The sequence below is a fragment of the Fundulus heteroclitus genome, chromosome 21, assembly GCF_011125445.2.
Source record: "Fundulus heteroclitus isolate FHET01 chromosome 21, MU-UCD_Fhet_4.1, whole genome shotgun sequence".
Classification (NCBI taxonomy): domain Eukaryota; kingdom Metazoa; phylum Chordata; class Actinopteri; order Cyprinodontiformes; family Fundulidae; genus Fundulus; species Fundulus heteroclitus.
In genome coordinates, this window is record NC_046381.1 from 35,077,945 (window position 1) to 35,105,406 (window position 27,462).

The window sequence follows — 27,462 nt, forward strand, 5'->3', positions numbered from 1 at the left end:
TTCAAATCACTGTGGGTTCAACCTTCACACACGACAAAGTAGATGCAATTACACACTTGTTGGCAGTATCTCTCCTGCCAAATGATTCATTTTGAATACTCAGTATAATAGCATCTAATTTGTCAAACAATGAGTCAGCAAAAGCGCGATCATAGCAGGCTGTGAGAGGATTTTTTTTTTAACTCTCTTGATCATAGTTCTGTTTAAAATAATTAGCAGAACTACTGATCCAAGTTATTGATGTGATGGACGACGGGGGAATATGCTGACTTTCTGATTTACTGCACCATGGTTGTCAGGCAGGGGCGTCAAATCATATACATTGTGAGATCACTGATTTCTTTAGTTAACAATAAGGCTGTAGGTCATTTCAAATTTCAACACTGAGTGAGTTACAACTCAGGCTGGCACTGTGATGCATATGTGAAAATAATTAGTAAAAACAGAAGCAGTTTCTTTTGGTTGAAGGACCACTCTGAGCATCCAGAGCAATAGGTTTTAATCTGCTAAAAAAAATTAACACAACGTGCTGAGTAAATGTGCAAACACGCTGATAACTAACAACACTACTATCAGTGGCAAACCTTAAGGGGAAATCAAAACAGATGAAGACAAATTGGTTGTCAAGATGTGTGAAAAAGCCTTAACGCCAATGTGTATCTGATTGCCGCAGCATAATGTCAACGTGAAATCAAGCAATGGAATATCTACCAATGGAAGAGAACGTTGTTAGGATGCATGGCATCATTCGTTCTTTAAAATACTGGGGCACAAAAATCTGTTGGCCTCTAGTTGATATTTAAATATGGCTCCTCATTGTGTCTTTCAACGAGAAAATTATCCAAAACTTAGCTCCGAATCAATACAAAAATCTTCCACAAGACACAAAATCAACTTTGTCCCAGAGCCATTTCAGTCCTACAGAAAACATGCACGGTGATCTGAAGAGAAGAAAGTCCAGGACTGCGATCCAGACCGTTAAAAGATGAATGATCAAAGATCCTTCTGTCGGTATGCTGCAGCCTCGTGATTTGTTACAAGAGAAGGCCAAGTGCTGTCCAATTGTTCACGAGTGCTTCTGTAAAGCATTAACAGCAATTGTGCCACCAGTACTTCCTTTGTCCATTTTGATTAAATGTACAATGAAATTGTTTCAGCCTTGAGATTATTCCACGGTAATCAACTTTCCTCTAAAGATTTTCCACACATTTTGACATCTAACGCTGCTGCTTTGTATATGCAGCAGAGCATGTAGACTGTTGCTGCTCAACATACCCTGCGTCCATCACAAATTCAGCCCCGTACCGGAACTTCACTGAATCTAAAGACACTCAAATTCACTTGAACGCTTGTGTCTTTAACACGCCATACCAGGTTCTCCCTCAGGGTAAAAGCGTCCACACTCACATGCCCCAGAACACCGAAAAGGTGTCTTTGTCTTTGTAAAGGCAGATTGAGAAGGAAGAGAAAAATTACCTCGCTTGGTCCGCTCGTGGCAACAGGAGACTGAGTTTGAGTATCATCTAGAGTTCCGTAGTCAATGTCTGTATAGTAATCTCCCTCTACATTGTTTAGCTGAGTCATGTTGGAAGAAAAAGGAAAGAAGAATCGGGGTTAAAACGAGGCTCACACCGAAGGTTACTCGAGGCGGGGTCCTCTTGAGTTGACTACACACTACGCTACGTCTACAGAGAAGAGGTTAGGGAACTGTACATCCATCATCATAGATTCTCCCTTCGTTCTTCAGGACAAATCTTGATTGGATTTTAGTCTTTTTTTTTTTCTTTCGTTGACAAACGTTTACCCTAATATTGCCTCTGGGTTGTGCCGGCGCTGTGGCCTGGTAGCCAACCATCTTCTTCTTGTCATTGTAAAACCTTTTAACCTGGGATTTTTTGGGAGCCAAGTACTTTAGGGGCTTGCTGTTAGTTTTACTGGGAGATTTTCTGGTCGTCCTCTTTTTCACGGAGAGACTACGTTTGTTTCTCTGTAAGAGCTGATGGCGACAAAGAAAACCAAGAGAACAACAATCATGAAACAGAAGGCTTTGCATCTGGTGTAAAGAGTCATCTGTGCTGCTCTCACTGACCATGAACAGTTTGAATTTTACACATACTTGAAACAGCTGGACGTGTAAAAAAGGGAGGGACATTCAAGTGACTCAAAGGATTTCCTTAAAGCACATACAGTGAATCTAAAAGTGTGCACACCCCTCTTAAAATGCTGTGCTTTTGCTAAAAAATACCTTTTAGAACCATTTCCAGCTTTAATATGACATAGATCGTGTATAAATCAACCGGACGAGAAATATTTGCTGACAAATTGAATTGATTGATAGGGGGTTTGAAGTAAATCTTTGAAGTATGTGTTGCTTTTAACTTGCTCTTGTCTAAGTAGTGTGTACATACCAGGCCCCCTTTTGTGGAAACCACAGTGTTCTGTGGCATCAGCACTGGGAATATTCAGCTAACGTCTTATTTTGCTTTTTTATATACTCGTTGACACTGAAAGTTTCTACCATGCCGTAGAGCATATGACCCCATCGCAGCATATATTACGTGATCATTGCAATATTTGGCTTGCAGTTGCAACTGTGCCAGCTTATCTCATCTACAGTACTGATCAAACTGTGAATGCTGCAGTGTCAAATGCTCAGGAAGGCAATGAAAAAGTATTATTTTTCACATATTGATTTGATTTCAAGGTTATAGTCTGTCCTTGTAGGATTTTGCTGAGATTTAGTTGTCTTGATTGCATCTTTTAGCAAAGCAATGGCTTGCAGAGCATTTTAAAAAAAATCTCAATGTGCAAAACGTGTCAGTCAAGACAAGGGCGAAACACTTGTTATTAATCAATTACTGGACAAAACACCAATATAAAGTTGGCCGCTTTTCAATGCTAATGAAAAGATGAGATTGTTGACAGGCTGTTGCAAGGCTAATAGCAACACTAGAATACCTGGAGGAATTATTGGCAGATACAGGTTGGGTTCTATTTGATAAAACAAGCTCCTGTATTCTCTGTATATCTCCTCTAACCTGCAAGTGAAAGAAGCTTTTCTCCCTGGCGTGGATATTTTCCTTCCAAGAAAAGTCTTTAAAAAGTCTTGAGAAAAAAATCCAAAGACCTTGGATGAGAATTTGTCATGGTCTGCTGAAACCAAATGTGAGCTTTTGTCACAGTTCAGAAAGAAGTAAGTTTGAGAGATTATCGTCAATCAGCCTGCATGTTTTTTTAAGATGCATTAAATTATGAACAATTCCAAATACCAGTCACTTTTGACCCAAAACCATGAGGTGTCTGCCACAACAAAGATGAAGAATTGTTTCATTTGTCATCAAGACAATAAGTCATCTAACTAACAAAAGAATAGCTTCATCAGAAGAAAAGCAATGCTATCAAAGGTCCTAGCCTGACAGACCACTAATGAAGCGGTACCTTTAGGGCCTTTTCTTGGAGACATTGATAAGGTGGTGTTCCTGAAAATTTTAAACATGCAGTTGTCCAATCTCCCATTAAACTAAACTATTTTGGAAAACCTGCACTTCCTTTCTAAGAGCATTGAGAAGTAAAAAAAAAAAAAAACAAGATTTTCAATGTATGGCCTTTCTGGAGGAGCAGGATGTTTTAGAGATTTTCCAATCTGATTTCAAAGTTTTACACAGTCAAAACCAGCTCTTCAAAATGTTTTAATTATATATTTTTAGCTACATACTCTGTTTATTGTGTTGTTCTTGTACTTTTAGATTTAAGAGCAGCATTTGAAACAGTGGATCACAACTTTTTTATTTCTCATTTGGAGCAGTGGGTGGGAACTAGGGACACAGCACTGGACCAGTTCAGATCTTACTTGGCAAATTGAACTTTTTGTGATAGCCTTGGGCAACATGTATTTGCCTCTGCTCCTATTTTTTCATGGTGTCCCACAGGGCTCAATTTTAGAACATCTTTTCTTCATTCTTTATTTGCTCCCATGTGCCTCCATACTAGGAAAAAATGGTATGTCTTTCCAAGGTCAAACAGATTTACAGTCAGATTTATGTCTTAATAAAGAAACGTCTTTCCTGTGCTACATCTGAAACACTGTCTTAATTATATAAAGGCCTGGGCGGCTCACAACTTTAGCTACATGAAAGTAAAACTGAAGTCAGTTTTTGGTAGTTAAAAACTTCACTGTAGATATAGGATCCTTGGCAGTCTACACCAAGACATCCAAACCCAAATCTTGGGGTGAAATTGGACAAGGAGATTAAATTTGATACTAAGAAGGCAGTCATCAGATCAATCTTTTATCATTTTAGGCACTTTAAGATTGCTGAATACTGCAATGGTCTTTATGTAGGAGTTAGTGGTTCTGGCCTACAAAACGCGGCAGCACGTCTTCTGATTCCCTCCACTGGCTGCTGGCACATATTAGGATTCATTATAAAATCCTTTTATTTGTTTTTAACCCCTTCGTGGTCTCACTCCATCCTTCTTCTCTGAGTTTCTCCACCCTTACACACACTCTCTGGCTGCTGCTGCTCTGGCGTCATCCCTCACAACATAACAGCTGATGAACTCCCCATAACTGACCATTTTCTCCTCTCATTTGAAGTGAATATTACCCTCTCTATCTCTAAAACATCCCGCCTCATATCCTTCCGGAACATAAAGAACATTGATCCCTCCACCCTTATCTCAAGTATCCACTCTTCCTGCCTCCTTGACTTCAATAATCTGCTAACCCCTGATGACCTGGTCATCCACTACAACACTGGTCTCCATAATATCCTTGACTCGCTTGCTCCACTAAAAAATAGATTTGTTTCTTTTTCCGTCTCCGCCCCCTGGTACACCCCAAATCTCCGACGCATGAAAACCAAAGGACGGCAACTCGAAAGACTTTATAGAAAAACTGGTCTCACTATACACAAAGAAATGTACAATAATCACATTATTCACTATAAGGACTCCATTGCCAGCACTAAATCACAGTATTACTCGAGCTTAATCACTGCCAATCAACATAACTCTAAGTCACTTTTCTCTATACTCAATAATACTATCAAACCCAAGGACTCTTTCCCCCCGCACCTTTATACAACCTCCTTCTGCAATGACATCATGTCATACTTCACAGGAAAAATCAAGAACATTCACCAAAACCTTGGATCAACGGCTCATCTCAGCACCTCACCAGATCTTCCCTCGCCTACACAGTCGCTCTCCTCCTTCCATCTTCCCACTGTCTCGGAAATCACAGAGCTCATTCGGAAATCCAAACCATCCACCTGTCAACTGGACCCCTTCCCAACACAACTTGTCAAAACCTGCCTCCCCTCTCTGGTTCCCCTCATCTCCGCTATCATCCACACCTCCCTCACCACTGGAACTGTCCCTACACTTCTCAAAACTGCTGCCATCACTCCGATTGTAAAAAAACCTGGTGCCGACCCGATCAACTTCAACAACCTCCGTCCTATCTCCAATTTACCCTTCATTTCCAAAATTCTTGAAAAAACAGTTGCCTCCCAGCTCCATACTCACCTATCTGCCAACAGCCTGTATGAAGAATTTCAGTCTGGTTTCCGGCCACTCCATAGCACTGAAACAGCACTCATCAAAATCACCAATGACCTCCTCATGGCATCTGATTCTGGACTACTCACCATCCTCATCCTCCTCGACCTGAGTGCAGCTTTTGATACCATCTGTCACACCACTCTCCTCAGTAGGCTTTCTTCCATTGGCATCACTAACACTCCGTTGGACTGGTTTATTTCCTACTTCTCTGACCGCACTCAGTACATTCAACTGAAGACCCTCAAATCCACCCCCTCCCCCCTCACCTCAGGCGTGCCCCAGGGCTCTGTACTCGGGCCCCTCCTCTTCATCATCTACCTCCTTCCCCTTGGCAATATCTTCCGCAAATTTAACATCCAATTCCATTGCTATGCTGATGACACCCAGCTCTACCTCTCCACACAACCATCGTCCTCTCTTCCCCCCACCTCCCTCACAAATTGCATCTGTGAAATAAAAGCCTGGTTCACCAAAAACTTCCTTCAATTAAACAGTAGTAAAACTGAGGTTCTCCTCATCGGCACCAAATCAACTCTTTCCAAAACTGACAGTTTCCCACTTGTTATTGACAGTTCCTCCATCTCCCCCTCCCCCCAGGTTAAGAGTCTGGGTGTCATCCTCGATAGCACCCTATCTTTTCAATCCCATATCAATAACATTACCCGGTCTGCCTACTTTCACTTAAGAAACATCAACCGCCTCCGTCCCTCCCTTACCCCACACACTGCTGCCATACTTGTGCACAGCCTTGTCACCTCCCGACTGGATTACTGCAACTCTCTCCTCTTCGGCCTTCCTCAGAAATCACTCCATAAACTACAACTGGTCCAGAACTCAGCTGCTCGCATCATAACAAGAACTCCCTCTATCCACCACATCACCCCGGTCCTCCAACAGCTTCACTGGCTCCCCGTGCAGTTCCGCATTCAATATAAAATTCTCATGGTGACATTCAAGGCCCTTCACCACCTAGCCCCCCCTTATCTGTCAGGCCTCCTGCACATTCCCACCCCCTCCCGTGCTCTTAGATCCTCATCTGCTTTACACCTGTCTGTCCCTTCCGCCCGTCTCACCACCATGGGGAGCAGAGCATTCAGCCGCTCTGCCCCCCGCCTCTGGAACTCTCTACCACCCCTACTTAGAAACACGGACTCACTTCAAAATTTTAAATCACAACTCAAAACTCATCTGTTTAAGACCGCCTATTCTCTTTAATTATCAATTTCCCTGTCCCAGCCTCGGTATTTATTTATTTTTTAAATGTTTTTTGTTTTGATTCTGTTCCTGACATTCTGTTTTTTACCCTTCTGTACGGCGACCTTGAGTGTCTAGAAAGGCGCCTTTTAAATAAAATGTATTATTATTATTATTATTATTATTACTCTTGCTCTCTCAGGTCAGTAAATAACCTGCTCCACATAGCTTCAAAGACCAGGCGTAAACTTGGTGGGGTCTTCACATTTTTGGCTGACTTTCTGCTTTTAAATCACTTCTTAAAACACACTTCTTTCCTCTTGGCTTTGGCACCGTTTGAGATCCTGATTTTTTACTCTGTTTTGTTATTTTATATGTTTTGTAAGTATTGTATGTTTGCTCTAACCCAAATGTTTATGTTTCTTAGTTAATTTATTTAGGTGCCTTAATATGTACACCACTTCGGTCCCATACAATGCTTTAAGTACTTTACAAATAGAAACCGATTTTTTTGTAGGACTGTCAATGGGAAACCTAATATTTCGTCTGTCTGAAATAGCCTGTTCCCCTCTCAAAACATCTGAACAATTTAATCTAGCAAGGTTTATTCCTCCCATCATAACTCCTGTCGACCTGGGCACATTTGCTTCATATTACATAGACCTATATGTGCCTTCCTTAGAGGACAAGCAAGGGAATATATATATATATATATATATATATATATATATATATATATATATATATATATATATATATATATATATATATATATATATCTGTGTGTGTGTGTGTGTGTACTTGTAGTGGCAGCAGATACTTTCATATCAGGTGAGGACCTTTTTTTGGGCTAGGTTTAGGACTGAGGTGTCAGTTAGGTTTAGGTTCTGGTTAGGAATATCTTAGTAATGGTTAGGTTTAGGGTTAGGCCTTAGAAAGCGTTGAAAATGAATGGAAGTGAATGAAAATTAAGGCTAGGTCCTCAGTAAGGACGTGTGTGTGTGTGTGCTAAGAGCAATTGCACAGCAGAGCTGTCACATTAAAGGTGGCAAATGATTCTAAATCATCTCATTATGTTACTTCTGAATAAAAGGACATAATAAGGGGGTGAGAACACTTGTTAGTTTTACTTTGTTTAAAAATCAGTTTGACAAAGCGCACAAAAACATGTAACACACTTGCTTTCATTCATTGTTGCTTTTCGGCCACTCATTACAAATAATGAAGGTGGCAAAAACACATTATAAGCAGGAAGAATCAGCAAAGAGGGTAGGGCTGGGCAGTATGCCGAGATTTTAAAAATATGGAGTTGTTTTTTCCAAATACATATTGGATGAGACTACAGTGTTCATACTGAGATGGTCTATGTTGTGTTATAATTATACTTTTATGTATTCCAGCAGGTTAATTTCCAGTTGTTTGTTAAAAAATGTGCCTGTGAGAAAAGCTTTGATTCAGATTACTTTATGAAAAGAAAAAAAAAACATATCAAGATAAAATATCAGATATCTGCATTCAGATGGAAAATATTGAGCTACTATTTTTGGCATATCGCCCAGCCCTAGGGGAAGACTGCAGACTTTTAAGTCAGACAGAAGGATGGACAAACAGTGTGTTTCTGCATGTACTCTCAGTCATTCATCTAGTTCCACACTGTCATGAAAAAACTGGCCTTATGTCTATCCACCCACGGATAGGACTTCTTTTACTTTTATTTACTTTGACTCTTATTTAACAATTATGTACGTGTTAAAAATTTGATGGGATCTATGAAACCCCGAGAGTACATGTAGTCACAGCTCTGAGACAAACAGGGGAATGGGAAGGACAACAAACCAAAACAGCTTTTCTTTTCCCATTTTTTTTCCATTTACCTGTTTTTCAGAGTACTCATCAGTTGGGATGGTGTCTGTTGGTCCTTCAGAGTAATCATAGAACTGTCTGTAATCTAAATCGTCAGTAATGTACTGGAGTCGTTGAGAAAAGCAGAGAAGAGATACAAAAAAAGAAAACGAGTGGGGAGTGGTTAGTCTCTCGCCAAGGCTTTAAGAACGCAGAATGCGATTTCAGCAAGGAGATAATACGGCATGTATCATCTTCCACAGGTTACATGTTAAACACTTTAAGCCGTGTTAAGAAAAAGGTCTAAATGAAATCTTATACATGTCATAAAACAGAGAAATGAATACAAAAAGCAAAGAAAGACTGCAACAATACAAATTCTGATCATCAAAACAATGCAATGTCACAATATAATTGCATGTGTTTAGCTGCAATTTTACGGTTCAGTTTTTATAGATAACAGAAAACCAAAATATGAAAGCCCAATAAATTAGATGACTGGGGTCTCATGGTGGTAAGCATTTACTCTTCAGTAAATAACAGCTGAAACCTAATATGCAAGCCTGAACCTACAAACATGAGCAGATGGAGTGTTTAAAAGGCCTGTAAAAAAAAAAAAAAAAAAAAAAGCCCTCAACACAAAATGACCAGCTGCATTCAAGGAATCTCATCATGGAACATTTCTCAGTGAAAGCAGCTGCAAAACAGAGGCGAGCTTCAATACAAACAGCACCCTGTCATGGTGTTGTGTGGTTCTACGGTATTCCTTACCATGCAAGTCATGACCGGGCATGGGCTGGTATCAGAAACCGATGATTTCCAAGGTTTCAGGTAGTTGCGTAATCAACACAGTTCATTCTTTCTATTGCCATGGACTAAAATCGTTTTAATGAGACGCAAAAGAAAGTGGCGGAGGGACAGGAGTCCTCACCCGCTGTATGGAGCATAAAGGCCGAAACACACCATACCATCCGATCCGATGGATAGATCCGTACAGATTTTTTTTTTTCCGACCTACTGACTAAGTAGAGGCTCCCTCTACGGACCTACCGCAATCGCAAGATCAAGTATTCACGCGAGGGTTTGTATTGAAAATTCTGGAAATTCCTCCAGCATAAACAAGGCGGGCAGTTAACGTATAGTTGCAGCTGCTGCCAAAATTACGGCCACAGATGTTTTTTACACCTTTCAGTTGATCAAGAGAAAGACAAATTTGGCTGTTTGGAAACAACATCAGGTCACCTTTTAAACTTCAATGTTACCCTATAAGAAGCAAAAAAGGAGATATCATTTCGCTCAAGAATTTAGTTTACTACAAACTAAAACTAATTTGAATCAGTGGTTATCCTAATAATAATAATAATAATGTGCTTAACTGTGTGTGTCACAATCAAATTTTAAATAACGATGAGAAAATGTTTCAGCACACAATTGTTACACATAATAATGTTATCTTACATTAGCAGAGGTAAGAATAATGGGTGCTATCTTATTCAAATCAATGAAATAAAAAAATGAAAAGCAAGTGGATCGTGTTATGCTACATTTCTGCATCAACACCATGACAACATGTCATTCTTTCTCAAGGCTTCCACACCATAAGAATCTGATACCAGCCTATGCCTTGCCATGAAACATTAGTCCAAATGCAAACTTGACTCAGACGTATCATCTGAGTCTGGGACCTGCTCAATTCTAGCCAAGATATCCACCTGCACTAGAACCAGGCATTAGAGTAATACCACAGGGACCAGCTCCCACTAATTGCTACTCAGGATTAGATGTCAAAATGAGTTGCGCTTCCGTAAGGAGATGCCAACACTCATCTATATATATATATATATATATATATATATATATATATATATATATATATATATATATATATATATATATATATATATATATATATAGGGAAGGCCTGTCATCTCTTTTTAACACCATTCATAAATACCATTACAATCTATGTTTACCAATAGGTGTTTATAAATCCAACAGAAAGCAGCACATCAAAGGTTTACCAACACTACTCTAGTTATAAGCTGAAGAAAAATCATTGAAACCTGTTACACCCCTTTAGCTGCTAATTTAAAGTGGACTAATACCGATATCACCATACCGTATGGCTAAGTAGCAAAAAATATTACTGCTACTGTTATAAGTCAATAATCAGCCCATTTATATTAAATTTCCCTAACTTGGCATTTGTATTTTAATATCTCTAAAGCAGCTGTAAATCTACAGTTTGGTGTCAATCACTCTAATATTTTATTTCTATGCCCAGGAACAAAGAAATATGAGTGACAGGAGTGAACTCATATTTCACCCATGTGCTTCCAAATTGAGATCACATGTTTCATATTTCTTTGTATATACTGTAGCAGCACAAAGTAAAACTCAAGTGAAAGTGAGACTCTGCTGTTGAATATATGGTTTACTAAAAGATTTCAGTAAATCAGGAGCTGTGGTTGGTCTTTTAACCCTCCCTGGTTGGCTGACCTCTTCCTCTGGCTCCTGGGCCTGAAGCGAATCCTTGTGCGGCGTGTCACAGTCGGGGCTGTAATGTTCGCAGTAGTCATAGGCTGCTTTGGGATCATCGACAATCAGAAGCTGCTGGATGTCACCCTGCAGAAAACAGAAACAAATGCATCAGCTGTAAAACATTAGACAGGCGCCATTTCTTCCACGTCTTCCTCTTTATCAGGTTCATTATATAAACAAATGAAATCCAAATCTTGGATGTTTAAACGTTTTTTTTTTTTTGTGTTAGAGATTACAAACTTAGCCTGTTTTAAATGATGCCAGATCATTATCAACCAACAGGCGGGTCATGCCACATGTTGTTCCCTCTCGCAGACACAGCGCATGAAGAAAGTAGTATAGATAAAAGTACAAGAAACAACTTCTTTGGTCTTCTTTTCTGGTCATTTGGTGTTTAGATCACCAAGTGCAAACAAACTGCACAAGCAACACCAGCCTTCAGAGTGGAAGTTAAATGAGGACTGAAAGTTTGATATTATCAGCATCTGTAAAGTGTTTAAAACAAATTCAGAAGAAGCACAAAAGTTGCACAAAGCTATTTCAAATGAAACTGTAATTTATTCAGCTTTTGCAACATTTAAGCAAAGAAAGACTCCAGCAAGTAACAGGAAGGCTGAATTTATTACAGCAAAGTTGTTTTGTCTTTTGAGCTCTTAAACTGGATCATGTTGGATTTGGCAGCCTTCTGGAAATCTCAGACTTATTAGCATCTAAATTCCCCTGATAATCAACAGTGAAACTGCTGTTTTAGTGGCGCTAGCAGTGCTAATTGCTAACGGAAGATGCTACAGACAGCTTAAAGTGTTAAATCCACAACTTATTTATATTTGAAAAAATTATAAAGAGATTAATGAAGTGCCATTCACCGGGCACACTCACAAAGCAGATAATGTAGGCAACTTGAGGTTAAGTGCCTTGCTTGAAGAATGCTAGCATGTGGAAAACTGGAGTCAAACTCACAACCTTCTGACCTTCTCCAGTTATACAGAAAAAACACTGGGATCCGTTAAAATCAATGCCGTCAGGAGAAAGCTTCACAAAATTGAAGATTGGAAATTAAACTAATCTTTGGTTGGTGTGGTTTTACGCTGAATATATTACAAACCTTATTCGTTACATTCAATTGTTTTGAAGGGGGACGGTGTTTGTGTGCTTTTAATTGCAGCTGTATGAAAATTTGCCAAGAAATGGTTCATGACAGCTTGACTTGATTTGCCAAATCACATTTGTTTCACGAGCAGGTTGTTTAAAATCCGTTCAAAATAGCACCCAATGACAGAAAGGGGGGGGGGGGGGAACCTCTACAAAGTTTTCTTCATTACTAGAACAGTGCACCATCATGCTTGACACCACTCCAGCAAACTCTTGCTTTGTTACTTCAGCCAAAGTACCCAGCTCGCAGTGGTGAAAGCATGTGCACGTTCTTCGGCGTCTCTAATTGGCTGAGCAGAGTTCCTGCAGGCTGGAGTCTTTGGATCCTTGCAGACAGCTGATGAGGGTTCAGAGAAGGTGGAGTTATGAGCGTGCATTTGGTCGGCGCTCTTGGCAGGTGAGCACACAGACACACGCACGCACGCACGCACACACACACACACACACACACACACACACAGCTGCCATTGGAGAAGGATAAAATCCTTACTCACTTTGTGTCAGCAGGGGCATTACATGTTCAAGAGCAGAGAAGAGTAGCTGCATGAGAGACATAAGGTATAAAGCAAGCTGCAACACGCCAAAACAATGGGCAGATATGGTCTCTGTGTACAAGGGGGGAAAAAAACACGATTTATGGATGTAAAATGTACACTTTAGGGTAAGAACCGTGTGCTGAGACCTGTTCCCTGAGAAAATACACGGTAGTCCCCAAGACCTTCTCTGTGAACTCCTCCATAAGCATTTTTACTTTGACAACTCAGATGATCTACCCACAGATGTTCACCCAAAGTACAGTTTGTTCTAACATGATTTTTTTTTTTTTAAATGTTCAGCTTCCCAAACTGCAAACCTCCTGTGCTTTGCCTTATTTAGCTATTCCGTTAGAACTCAGGCCAGTCACAGCATCAAGCTCATATCAAGTAGCATCACACTTCACACTAGGAAAAGTTTAATCAGTTTGTCTATAAATCTGTAACAACATACAGTGCCTTGCAAAAGTAGTCACACCCTTCGAACCTTTCCAAATTGTGTCCCGTTACTACCTCAAACTTTATTGTCTTTTCTTGGGATTTTTTGCAATAGGCCGACACAAACTAGAGGACAACTATGGAGTGCAAGAAAATATGTGAATATATGATTTTCAATAGTTTTTTTAACAAATAAAATTATGATCCAATTAATATAAGATTAAAAATATATCTCAAAGAGAACTAATTAATCCATCATCCTTTGAGGGAAACAGGACGGCAAAACTGCAAACCAATACGTGACCTTCAAGCTGATTTGACAGGCAGAGAGAGAGCCTTACTCAGAGAAGTAGCTAAGAAGCACTTGGTAACTCTGGAAGAGAGTCAGAAAGGTACGGCTCCGGTGGGAGAATCCGTTGACAAGACAACAATGACATGTGCAGTGGAAAAAAACAGGCCTTCTTTAAGGTGCAGCAAGAAGAAACTTTAAGTTCAAAGACAGTTTTGCAGTTTTCCATAAGCCATGTAGGGTACAAAATTGAATCTCAGCCCACATGCAAAACTGCACAACTGCACATTTTCAGGATTACCAAAACTGCGCATTGCCTTGAACACACCATCTCCGTGGTGAAAGGTGGCAGTGACACCCTTATTCATTGGGTTGTTTTTCCTCTGCAGGGACAGAGAAGACGGTCAGACTTAACGGGAGGATTGACAGAGCAAAACGTGGCGACCCTGGAAGAAAAAACTGTAAGAGGCTGCAGAAGACCTGAGACTGGGATATAGGTTTACCTCCAAGCAGGACGACAACCCTAATCATACAGGATCAAAGCATGTTCATGTGCTAGAATGGCCTAGTCAAAGTACAGAACAAAATCAAAAATTACCTTGCCTGACTAAGCCTCAGCTCTTTTCTAAAGAGGAACGGAAAACGCTTGCTGTCTGGATGTGGAAACCCGAAATGACGTGAAGCTGCAATTGTAGCAAAAGGTTCAACAAAGTATTGACCAGGGCGGGCTAATTTTAATTGCACCCTAAACTATCTTGATTGTTTTGAAAACAATGTCTGATTTTCTTTAAATTTTACAATCCTGTTGTCATTTGTTGAGGTTATGAATATTTTGACAAGGCGCTCTATCAAACCAAGTGACTTTTTAAGAAGAAGAGAAAAAAGAACCACCTGTAAAGCAACGAGTCAGTCTGTGACCATGTGCTTCTTTGGGAAACTCAAGAGGAAAAGAAAAGATCAAGCCTCGCTCTGAGTCAGTTTGACATATATTACCTCATGTGTCCCCCAACGGCCAACAGTGGGTGCTTAAACCCTGAAACGGGTCCGCTCTAATTAATACACATCTACGCACACAGTGTGTGGAAACAGAGTTCAACCCAAGTCAGTGATCGGATGATTACATTTATGGAAACGGAAACAGAAAACAGTTATTACAAAGGCTTAAAGGCTGCATCTGAGGTGCTCATGGTGATTAAAAGCACACTTTCAAAACTAAAAGTTTATTTCCAACACAATAAGACTGACAAGTTGATTAAGTAACAGACATGAATGAATCAGACACCGGTACGCTTGCCAAGATGGTCACCACAAAGTATGATGCATAACTAATAGGAGTCAGCTCACAAAGCCACAAAGATTCAAGAGGGAGAAAAAAAAATGCAAACTCATGAAAGAAACACCAAGACGTAGTCTGAGACCAGACGAGGGATTAAAACCAAGCAGCTGGGAAGATAAAAGATGTTTTGTGAAGGAAGACACCTGGGGTTCATTACACTGAGACTGTGAGTCCATCTTTTTATTGTGGTGCCGCTGAAATAAGAAGCCCCTGGTATCTTGGAGCTAAGCTAGAACTCCAAAATATTTCTCACCATGAAACAGGACTGTGCAGGATGCGAGTCATTTCATTTTTTTTACAACATCCATTCTAAAAATGCACACTCACTTTGATCTACTTCACACGGCAAGTTACGACGTTGTACAGATATGCAGGGGAAAGGTCAAAGGTCACAGCAGTGCATTGTAAAAATGTTGGATTTCTTCCCCGCAGGTGCATAAAATAACATTTCTGCTGGAACCCTCCGTACGTCGCCACTAAAACCATCCCGCATGTTGTAACCATGGAGCTGGGCATCACTGGGTAAATCAAAACCACACAGCAATCAGCATGGGTCCTTTAACATTCCTTTGCCAAGGGCAGCACACATCCTGCGGAACCACAGCCAACCATAATCAGACAAGCCCATGTGGCATTCACATCAACAATGAAGCTCAGTAAAAAAAAAAAAAAAGCTACGAACACTAAGAAACGGGGAAAAGGCGAAAGCGGTCCCTACCATGCAGCGCCTTTGTGACATAAATATGATGCTTGAACTTCTATTGAAATTTTGACCAGGTATTTATTTTTTTTTACAATGTGTTTTATTGGGATTTCATGGTAACAGATCAATATCAAGCGGCACATGATCGCGACGTGGAAGGACAATGGTGCAAGATTTTCTGAAAGGTCAACGTAGAAAAATCTGAAAAGTGTGGTGGGCATTTAGGTTCAGCAACCCTGGGTCAATGTGCTGTGGAACCACCTGTTGCCAGAATTTCAGCTGCAAGCGCTTCTGTGAGGTGACTGCTTCTTTTGCACAACTCGAGACCAGAGCGTTTGCCTTTCCCTCTTTGCAGAATAGCTCAGGGTGAGTTGGAACGGGCAGAGCAATTTGGAAGTCTTGCTGCAGATTTAAAATTCTAATTAGTTCCGGACTCTCATTGGACTAGTGTCACGGATGAATATGCTTTGGCCTAACTTCGTCCTCATAGCTCTAAATCTGTATTTATATTCGTCGTCTTGCTGGCTGATGAACCTCCAGCCCGGTCTCAAGTTTTCCGCAGCCTTTAACACGTTTGCTTTCAGGATCGGCCTGCTTTTTACATCCCTGCATCCTTTCATAAACTCTGACCAGCATGATGCTACCATAATGATGACGGGGTGATGTGCAATGTTAGTTTTACCTCACACTCAGCGTATTTGCATGTGGTTGAAGTTCAGTTTTTTCGGCACCTTCCTCCACGAGCTTGCTGTGTCCCCTCGCTTGTGCAAAACTGCAAGCCGAAAAAAGGCCACGGCTTTCTTTCAAGAGCCTCTGAATATACAACCAGGCAAGAAACCACAAAGACCCTGTCTCCATTCCATGGCTACCATTAAAAGATCCTAAATAAGGTTAACAGTACAGGTGGACAAAATAAGTGAAAACAGGCCAGAAATGAAGTGAAAAGAACACAGTCTGATGTCTAACATGTGCACACATGCATAATGAGAATGGGGGGAAACTGTCAAAAAATATCTATTTGCATTAATATTTCAAACAAGTGTCACTTTTCTGAGTTTCCTTTAGCACGACCATTGGAACCAAGCAGACAACACCTAACACACATCGATGTGCATTTATTTAGGATGTGTCTCCAGGCAACGCTGGAGGCTCAGGCTTCACAGTGCCGAGCCCTTCAGCACAATGTGCTCCTTCAGCTCAGATGTCTGCTTTCAACCCGGGAAAGCGGCGAATAGGCTCAGGTATGTCTATACGTGTGAGCCTGATTCAGACAGGCAGTGTCCGCTGGGCATGAATAGACAGTCTCATACATTAGGCACACTGGGAAGGCCTTAAGGTGGGGAGGGTTGAGAGGGAGGAGGAGGTAAGCGGGGGAGAGTATGCAGCGAGAGGAGTATTTGAGGAAATAAGGGAGGCCTGATGGCCAAATGAAAGACCTCCATTCATCCCAGCAAGGTCCCTTTGGTGGTCGCTTCCAACCTGGGGCAGGTATGGCATGAATAGACCTTTATAAAAAATGAAGCTTGGATTCCACAAAAAAAAAAAACCTTGGCTTTTAATAACGATAATATATTTAGAACTATTACCCATGTGTGCTATCTAATCACGCATAGCAATTAAAAAAAAAACAACTGAATTGATCAAAGATTAAACACTGGAACTTTAAAAAAAAAAGACATGCCAGCTCCTGACGATTAAATTTATCCATTTACAACTCTCACACTAAAGATTTGTGTTTTGATATATATTATCAAATTGTTAAAGAAATAGGCTGCGTGGTTCGACATCATATTTCAGTGTAACACCTTCTCAAATGCTCTTTTCCGGCAAGCAAAGGCTTTTCTGGATCACAGAGTAGAGAAGAAACAGGAAGTAGACAAGAGTCCACAGAGAAGAACACATCGACTTCCAATCAACAACCCTCCCACTGACCCTACCATCACCAAACCTCGGATATAAGTTGGATACAAATTCTGGTTTCATTATGAAGCTAACAAAAAATAAAGTTTATAAAAAATAACAAGTTTTGATCAACTGGACAAGGTTTTGCTAGCCAATAAAGTTTAGGCAGATAATTCAGATTTTCTTCCTGAAAGACTAAAACATAAGAAAGAAAAACAAATGTTCCCCAGGTTTTTTAATAGAGGTATCCACATGCATACATCAGTGCATATGACACAAGTACCTCATTTTTATTAAATTTAGTAAAATGCACATTTGGGTAATGAATTTACCGACTGAAAAAGGTTGGGGTTCTTGAGTCTGGATGCATTTAATGAACACAGGAAAAAAAAATCTGGATCAGAGCCACTCATTAGACCAATCAGAAACGATCATGGGAATAATTGGCTGATTTCAAACTAACTAATGGCACAATAATTTGTGAAGCTCCATGAAAGTGCAATGGGATGGAATTAGGTAAACTGCCAAAGAATATCAATATGTGTACTATTTACAGACATCACACATCAACGCTTAGTAATCTGAAGCTACATTTGGTTTAAATTTGGAATATTAAGTAACAAATACAACACCAAACCTTTTTAAAACAACATCTTATTGACATCCTGTTGGGAGGCATTATATCCTTTGCTCTATGACACTAAAAATCAAGATAAATTCTTGACCAAAGAAGGTTAAATTACTTTCTTTTTATGTAAGGTGATGCAGCTGATCCATTAACCCTACATCAGTACATCATTGTCACAGTCCAGACATCCTTAGATGTGTCTTAAGAGAATAACTTCAACAAATTATGCCCTTCTGTGTTTCTCTGACAATGAAAAGTTGGAAGCAACGGCTGCATATCAAGCCTGTGAGAAAGACAACGGCAGCCTTTAGGTTTGTTTCTTGTGGACAGGCGGGTGACAAAAATAATCCTAGCTGTACCGGCACATTCACAAACTTTACAGATTAATGTACAACAAGCTAGACAACCATGGCTCAAATGTAGCCAATGCTAAAATCCAAGGATTTGCAAGGAATTTAACTGAAAGCTTAATTCACTGCTGTGAGGATAAGTAACCTTTAAACATTACCTGGTAGAGCCATTCACGTTCAATAACGGGATAACTTTCTGTCTCAAGATCCTCATAAAACATCAATTTGTTCCTCTATATGTTCTCTGTCTTTTTTATTAACACATTCTTATTCCTCTAAATGCAGGTTCAGTGTTTGGTCAGTATAACATTTATACAAAACTTTTTTGGACTAGACTTTTTGCCTGCAAACATGGACACATTATTAGAAACTATAATAAAGGGGTGCAACAATGTATCCAGCTCACAGGACAAGGCATTTACCGGGATTATAACCAAGAGACAAGATTTGAACTGTATTTCTTTCAGACAACTAAGAATCCATTTTTTTTTCCTAATCACAAACTGCTTTAATGAGCCTGTACTCCCTGTGGAATAATTTTGTCCAGGTTTGACCTGCCTAATTACTGCACTTTTCAAGCATGACCCCATTTAAGGTTACCCTGTCACCCAAAATAACAGCACAGCAAGTTTTCATGGACCTCAATCTGTGTTTTTCTGAAAAAAAAAATAATAAAAAAAATCCAATTGAGATTCGCGCAGTCTTTTGGATTTTATTAAAGAAGTGGTTAAATAAACATTTTGTTTCGCACTGACTGAGAAGATTTACGGTGGTTTGAAAAAAAGTGTTTACTCCCTTCCGGATTTCTTTTTTTTTTTTTTTTTAAATTAGTCCAAGACAACACAAGTAAACACAAAATGCAGTGTTTAATGAAGGTTTCTATTATTAAGTGACAAAAAATAGCAAAACCGCCTGTGTGAAAAAGGGATCGCCTCCCCTGTTAAAATATAACTCTGGTTTAATGCACCTGAGTTCACCTTCTCTAGCCTCACCCAGGACTGATTACAGCCATACCTGTTCACAGTCGAGAAGTCACTCAAATAGGACCAGCCTGACAAAGTACGCCAAAAGATCCTCAAAAGCTAGACATCATGCCGAGATCCAAAGCAATTATGTAACAAGTGAGAAAGAAAGTCACCAAGAGGTCACAACAGACCCCACAACAACATCCAAAGAACTACTGGCCTCACATGCCTCAGTTAAAGTCAGAGTGTATGCCTCCACCATAAGAAAGAGACAGGGCTAGAATGGCCTGCGTGGTAGAGGTCCAAACACTGCTAAGCAATAAGAATATTAAGGCTTGTTTAAATTTTTAACATCTGGCGTAAAAAAGAACGCATTTCAGAAAAAGAACATCACAAAGCTGTAAAATCTGGTGGTAGTGTGATGATCTGTTTGGCTGCTGCAGGACCTGGAACACTAGCTGGGATCAATGGAACCACAAATTCTGCTGTCCACAAAAAAATACCTGAAGGTGGAAGTCCCGACATCTATTCATGACCCCAAGGCTTTAATGCTGGTTTCTCAAAACAAATGTATGAATAGTTTTGAGAAATACTGCAAGGTTTAAATATTGCAGGATGGCATGATATCTTGTCACAACCCTAGTAATAAGCATAGGATAGCCATTTAGAGAATAAATCATTTCAGTAGATTTTGCTAAATCTCAAAACAACCCGTTAGAACCACAGTTACACAATCCACCAGTGGAAGCCTTACCTGGAAAACCACCTCATCCAGAATCCTGGTGCCGAACACTGTGATGCCATTGGTGCTGATGGAGGCCTGGTCACTCCTGAGCAGAGGCTTAGTGATCTTCTTCTTACAGTTTACAATGATGGTGACTGTCTTCTTCTCCACACTGATGGCCACGCGGTGCCACCTGGTCAAAGTCATGAGAAGCAGACATTACTAAAGACGAAAGGTAAAGTTCAGCCCCATAAAACACGGTGTTCTCTGATGGGGCAGAACATATGAATGATATGATAATAATAACTATAATGCATTTATAAATCACTTTAAAAGAGCTTTACGGGACAATAATAAAAACTAACCAGGGTGGAACTCCCACTTAAATTGTGAATTAAAACAATTAAAATGCGGTGGAAGCATGATACAGAGAATTATTGGGCGTTTAAATCTTATGAATCAAATAAACAAATGGGTCTTTAATTTTAACTTGAAATAGATCAACTGAACTTGCCTGCCTAATATCTTAAGGCAGACTGCTCATAACCTGCTCATGACCTTAGAAGCTCATGATCTCAAACAATCTCACCTTAAGGTGCTGCATAAAAAAAACAAAAAAAAACAGTAGAGTACCCAATACAACCCCTGTGGGACCACATTAGCCATTTGCATAATTAAAAGTAAAGAGTGTGGTTACACCAAGATTATTGGATGATTGGAATTATGGTCCAGCTACCATTTCCTCAAAGTAACAAATTATAAAACGTCTGACAGAGAACACTGGTGTTAGGACTGATGTTTTGGAAAAAAGCAATCAACAGTTATACAAATACAAAATAGAATATACCTAGATTGGACAGATATGCCTAAGCAGCATCCCTAATGCTTAAACCACATTAGCACAGATATCTTTACCTACACAAGCATTTTTCCACACAGCATTTATCAACACAGAAAAACAAGTTTCTTCGATCTTCATTCTTTGCAAAAAACTGAGATCAAATTTTATAAATTACAGAACTTCAATGCTGTTGATAGTGCAAACTATAGTTTCTGGCTTGCAGTGTTGCATTACCGTTAAATCACCACTTTGGTAAAAGGTTTGAAACCCGACCAAACCAGGCCTCCAGCTATTGAAGAAACTTGAAATGATTGCAAAGACCTCAGAAACATCATGTCAAGTGGTTGTACACCAAAAGGTTTATATCACCTGGGCATAGCTGGTCAGAAAGCGGCATATTTCAGTCTCTATCAGGCAAATTACACACATAACAGCAGAAACTCACTCTGCCCTCTCTGGGTTCTCATCAGCTTCGGACTCTGGTCATGACATGGGCTCAGTCCAAATAGCATTATAGAGTAAGGACTCCTCAGCCAAAGCAAAAGTTAGTCAGCAGTCGCCATGATAAGGGATGGCCGGATAGTGTAGTCAGTAAGGAAGGAGGTAGGTAAAGGAGCCTGTATGCTCCCTCTCACATCTAGGAACCCCACGACATCCCCTATCAGCGCTAAGAACCCTTAAAGTATCCCACAATGCTTTGAGTGAGGTGACATAGCACAGCCCCCTCACAGAAATCAACAAACATGTCCAGCGAGCAGAGAGAGCTCACTTTATGGTTAATTTTTTGGAAAGCTGTAGGTCCAGATTTGACTGGCATCAACCATGAGCGTTTCTGTCACGTAATGACGTCAAAATTAAAAGGCTATACACATTCGGCACAGCAGTCTGAAGCTCCATTCTGCCCCACGATAGAGTTCTTAGTGTTGACCCCTTGAAAGGTCAAGGAACAGGAGCTAGAAGCTATCATTAAGGATATTCGGATGGAGCCTTGGACTACTGCTGGTCGTGGATTTTTTCCAGGCCCTTTTGACTATTCCTGCCTTCAGCCTGTTTATCCACCTCCAGCCTGTTAAACCACCCCCTGACAGTTCATTCTACCATCAGCCGCTAAAGTCATCATCTGTTTGGTTTTACTTGTCACTCCCCCATTTACTACAATAAACTTTTAAAAACTCAACATCATGTCAGACACGACTATCGGGTTCTCCGTACTAAGCATGATACCCTTAGGTCCTATTATACCTGTTACTGTAAAAACTACGCTGTCCTGCTTGGCGTTAGTACCTCTATATATTTCTAATATAGTACTTTTCTTAAGGAAATCATGTGTTTATAAGTATCTATGTCCATATGAATGATGCCCTAGTCGTCTGTTACACTATAACACCATTTCTAATAAGTTTATTGTCTATTATACTAACACAACCAGAGTTCTGCACATTTCGTGTATTAGTTATAGGCCACTTCTTGTTCAGTGATCATTCTTGAAATATGCAAAATAATTTTTTTGAGCAAACAATATTCACAAGTGAAGGTTTAAAACTAATCGTGTCCGACTGTCACTAAATATGTAGCAGAAAATGCAAAAGGGAGAACATATTGGTTAAATCAAAGGCATTTATCCAACAACCCTCCTGGCTCATGGTTGTAATAGAGGATTTGAGACAATTGTTATGAAGAAAGTTCATTGGAGATTTCAAATGAAAACAGTCTGATATTTTGGAAAAATTGTACAAAACCTTTGCTAAACAATGTGGATTAGATCTTTAAACAATGAGACACATTGTGTACACATGAATAAGGAAGATGATTTTCACTTCCAAAAGCAGTTCTCGTCCACAACAGACAACCCTAAGAGCAACAGAGGCAACGACCTCATAGTCCCAGAGCTCTAGTGTAGCTTCTGGGCAAATGATATCTTCTCTCCCCCTGGCTGATGTTGATTTACTGAGCTTAAAGCGACATGCTGCTCATTTACTGCAATCTGCTTCTAAATACATGTAGCTAAATCAGTAAGCTGTTGGTTAAACGTTCACGAGCACCACAGAGTGTTTTTTATTATATCAGAGAACACAGGAGCAAGTCTGAATTATACAGAAACAACAACTAAAATAAATGATGGTATAAAACTTGCTAATGAATATGAGCAAATTCTAAAATAAATGTTTGTAAAGAAAAAAGATGAGAACCAGTAAAGTCAAGGCAGTCGGACAGCTGGAGTAGTGTTCCCAAAGCATTGGAAAGCCTAGAGGTAATGTTTTGGAAAGATAAAGGCAGATATATATATTCCCTCACATAATTTAGGTTACTGACGAATAAAAAATTCTAATTTATTCAAACTGATGTGGGACTAATCAACTGTTCCAGAAGCTCATCTTAGTGATACAGCTGCACAAACACATATTTATTGACACTTTTAGAATGCATATTTAACTTCTGACCTTCCAAGCTGCACAGTGGTGCAGCGGTCAGCCCCTGTTCTCTCTTAAGTCTTGGCAGGAGCATTTCTGTGCGAAGCTTTCAGACACTCTGGCTTCACCTCCTAGTCTAAAAGCATTCATGCTGGCTCTGTGAGAGACTGACAATCCTCCCATATTGTACTCCACTTCTGGATCTCTGACTGGTGGCCAAGGTTCCAACTTCGCAGCAGGAGCTGATATCAAAAAGTACTGAATAAATAATACAATTTTCCATGAAAGATACCTTTTATAAAACATTGTGGTTCAAAAGTTATCAAGAACCAAAGCAGGAATTATTTCTGTAGATCGATGAAGCCAAACAGTTAACCGGGGTCACACGTGAGTCCGACACCTCCGTTGCCTTTCCACCATTTGCCACTGCATTTAGGAGCTATTGCATACCAGGCAATAGCGGACCACATTCTTGCCCCCACGCTTTGGCCCTGTTTAGCACAGGATTACTCTCATTAAACTCCAAACTTAATCCTCCTTCTGGGTTACTCAGCATGACAGACGTGGTGAACATTGTGGAAAGTGTGTGTCAAGATCCAGGAAGGCCTTTTCTGGAGCCACAGTCAAAACACCGTTCCTTGGTCAAAGATGAGACCCTAGCAAGAGCGTAGCTTAGGAGGAGGGCGTTCATTTAGTAAGTTTAACACAGCTAAACCATACGGACACATTCCAGGGCAGGCAATAGAGAGCTTAGAGAAAAATAAACGTGCAACACTCTGTAAGCTTAACACTGCTGCACAAAGGATTACTTGTCACCTATATAGCAGGCAAACAAACGCTGACTTAACGGGATAGTTCAGGATTTCTAAAGTGAGGTTCTGTTAGAAGGTAATAAGCAGTTAATATCTTAAATTACTTGCTGTGTCATTTTAGTATAAATCCAGTTACATTGGACAAGAAGGTTGAAGCTTGCTTCAATTGAAGCAATTGCTTCATATGAGCAAATGAAGATTGCTCACATGAAGGCCAAGATGTCATATTGTTTTACTTTATGCTAACGGTATTTTATGAAAGCTGAAACATTGGTGCACGGGGAATGGAGACAGGAGGCAGTGCAGCACTGATGATCTTCCTGTGTGAAACATTAACTGAGAATACAACATTTAAAGAGATTACTGTAAGAGTAACTCACCATTAAAAATCTAATAAAACCACAAAAATCAATAAAGTAGAACTTGCCTACATCGCTAAGCTAATTCTACGTCTTACACCACTTTACATTTATATCAGATTGACATTCTGTCTGTTTCACACAGGGAAGATTAGTGGTGTCGCACTACCACCAGTCTAAAATTCCCTGTGTAAATAATCCACAACTTTTGCATAATAAATATTCAATGCATATGTGTCAAGAGTAAGAAGGTTAATAAAATAGCGTTGGTAATAAGCATGATGTTTTTTGGGGGTTTAGAGTTTTTTTAAGACTGTAGCTTTAGTCTGGGCCTCTTTCAGACTAGCTGTTAGCATTAGCATTTGAGAGCAATTATTCTTGATTTAAAGTAAACGAATAAGCAAAAAGAGTTAACTCTAGCAAGTAAGATATCGACTGCTTATATGCGTTTAACAGAACCTCGCTTGAAAATCACCAACCATCCCTTTAGGGGTGTTTTTAAAGTTTTCTTGAATTTTCCAAGTGATCAGGAAAGTAGCCTCTCATGTAAAATAGAAAATATAAATCAGCCTCCGATTTAAGCCTGTTTGCTGTTACTTACTGTACAAATTTCTCAGAAAGTGTAATGTATTTTTCTCTTGATCAGAATTATATCTGTGTCAGTACCAAATGCTGGGAAAATGAATAGTGTACGCACTTTGTGTTGATTAGTATATAATGAAACCATGATGTATGGGAAAACATAATATAGATTAATTAACCTATGTGCATATTTTATTTTCTATGTTTAATAGCATTACTGTAACATGAATGTTGTGCCCATGCTCTTTGTTTTTAATATTCAAAATGGATAAATAAAAGTAAAAAAAACAACAAATTGTTGTGTCAACTACTTCTTGGAAAATAAGACTCTAAACAGCAAAGAAGGCATCTGCAGGGATTGCAGACAGTACACAGCCTGAGCCACTGAGGATTTACTCTTGCACTGCCTCCAACATAATCATTATTCAAGTCCTCCACAAAGAGTGGTGTTTCATATTCAGTAGATTAGAAAAAGTTTACAAATTTAAAAAAGGCAGCTGATGAAGTATTAATAATAGCTATTTTTAAAAGATATACCAAACACTATACCACATTTTAGCACGTTTGGCTCTAAATTCGGATCTAAAAAAACAAACAAACAAAAAAGAACTGCAATTTATGCTCATTGTTGTTTGTATTTTTACATGATGTAATTCCCCAAGGATCCAATATTTTGAGTCAGTTTATCCCACACCTGCACATGAGCTTATTTTAGCTACAAAGATCTAAGTGACAACTCAGCTGGGAGTAGATAATCAGGTTTTCTTTCAAAGGTTAGGAGCACTGTTTCTGGTTTGGGTAAGGTAATCCAAAGGGGCAGAAAGGAAATTTAGAGTTTCCTCTATCCCCTCCTTCCTTCCCCCTTCTCTAAAACAACAGAGGCAGTGAGTTCATGGATGAGGTCAGTTTGCCCATAACAGCCCTGCCGAGGCTCAGTAATCCAATGTCTTGTTTCTGTCTGGTTCTGTGTTCACAGAACCTTGATGAGACGGATATTCAAGTCATGAGCACCCGTGGTGCCACAGGCGGAAGATCCGGATTGTTTTCTTGTTTTTATCAAGAAATCAGTGGGAATCTGAAAAAAATTCTTGATGCTTTCTTGATCATTGGGAACACCTAAGAATTAGTTTTAAGAGTAAAACCACCAATGTTTGGACTGATCATACTTGCACTATTCAAATCTGGTGAAAAACAAAGTAAGCACAGAATCTTGGTTTTACCAAAAACTTTGCAGAAAGCTTGTCTCGTCTCATTCTTGTGTGGTGGATGTATCATTACACCCCTAAACATGAGAGATTTACCATGTTACAGAAAAATATAGTTTATATTTTCATGAAAACAAATTTATGATCAAATGAGTAGTACATTAAAGGAATAAACAAGCTCTTGGATTATCTGTGAAACATCAGGAGCTGTGGCCATACTGCACCAGATGTAAAAATGGCATTTCAACATTAATGTTGTCTTTGCATTGTTGTTCACTTAAAATCTCAGACCCTTCATGGCCCAACTTCATGTTATGTACCTTTCTGTGAATAATATTCATCAGCAAGTCCAGACCTATCTTTCAGAGTGTTACTAGGATTTAATGAGAACAAGTTAAGAGATCTGACATACTTTCCATTGGCGAGGTTGAGAGAGCTGAACAGGGGGTAGTCCTCGGGGGCTGGCTTGCCGGTTTGATCTTCGTACAAGAAAACAGGTGAGCGTCCCACTTCCACACCTAGCTGCTGAACTCCTTGCTCATTGTAAATGGACAACAAGAAGGACTGGAGGCCAGACTTGGGACGCACGGTGGTCAGGATGGAAAAGTCCTCAGGAAAAACACCACCTGAATGAAAAAAGGAAGGATGGAACAGACAACAGACTTGACAGCGGGTATGGCTGGGTAACCGTAACATTTTAAGATATTCACATTTAATAATTATAACACATAGTAAAAAACAAAAAAAACCATTTATCTTACCAGGGAATAACTGTGTGGTGGGGGCACTGATCTGGATATGATTGGCAACTCTGTAGGCTGAGTCTGGCTTTGATGCTCTTCGGTTTGCACAAAATCCTGTCGTTTTTGTCACTCCTTCAGGGTAATTTTGAAATGCTAACACTTTTAGGACATCCACTGGCTCTGCTGTAGAAAATAAAACATCGGTTAGAACACCGTACTTCGTCATTAGGAAACACATTTAGAAGCAGGCTTGGCTTGTCAACATGACCACCACACTGACAACGTGAATCTATAGATGGCGTCAATAAAACTAAGACAGTTGTTTTCATTTTTTTAGGTAACGTCAG

The 27,462-nt window shown here is 39.7% G+C and overlaps 1 protein-coding gene across 4 annotated transcripts in view; it reads right to left on the minus strand.

The window, feature by feature from the left end:
• Nucleotides 1–27,462, minus strand: part of col11a1a (collagen, type XI, alpha 1a) — a 114,973-nt gene that overhangs the window by 76,860 nt on the left and 10,651 nt on the right. Inside the window, exons 2-7 of one of the 4 annotated variants that reach the window (XM_036125463.1) lie at nucleotides 27,134–27,298; nucleotides 26,785–26,998; nucleotides 20,193–20,355; nucleotides 11,101–11,226; nucleotides 8,634–8,726; nucleotides 1,477–1,575 (exon numbers count right to left, since the gene is read on the minus strand). In XM_036125463.1, the coding sequence (XP_035981356.1) occupies nucleotides 1,477–1,575; nucleotides 8,634–8,726; nucleotides 11,101–11,226; nucleotides 20,193–20,355; nucleotides 26,785–26,998; nucleotides 27,134–27,298 (860 nt within the window). Of the gene's footprint in view, nucleotides 1–1,476; nucleotides 1,576–1,804; nucleotides 1,997–8,633; nucleotides 8,727–11,100; nucleotides 11,227–20,192; nucleotides 20,356–26,784; nucleotides 26,999–27,133; nucleotides 27,299–27,462 lie in introns of all 4 variants that reach the window. The other 3 variants (XM_036125464.1, XM_036125465.1, XM_036125466.1) reach the window with 3 other exon arrangements.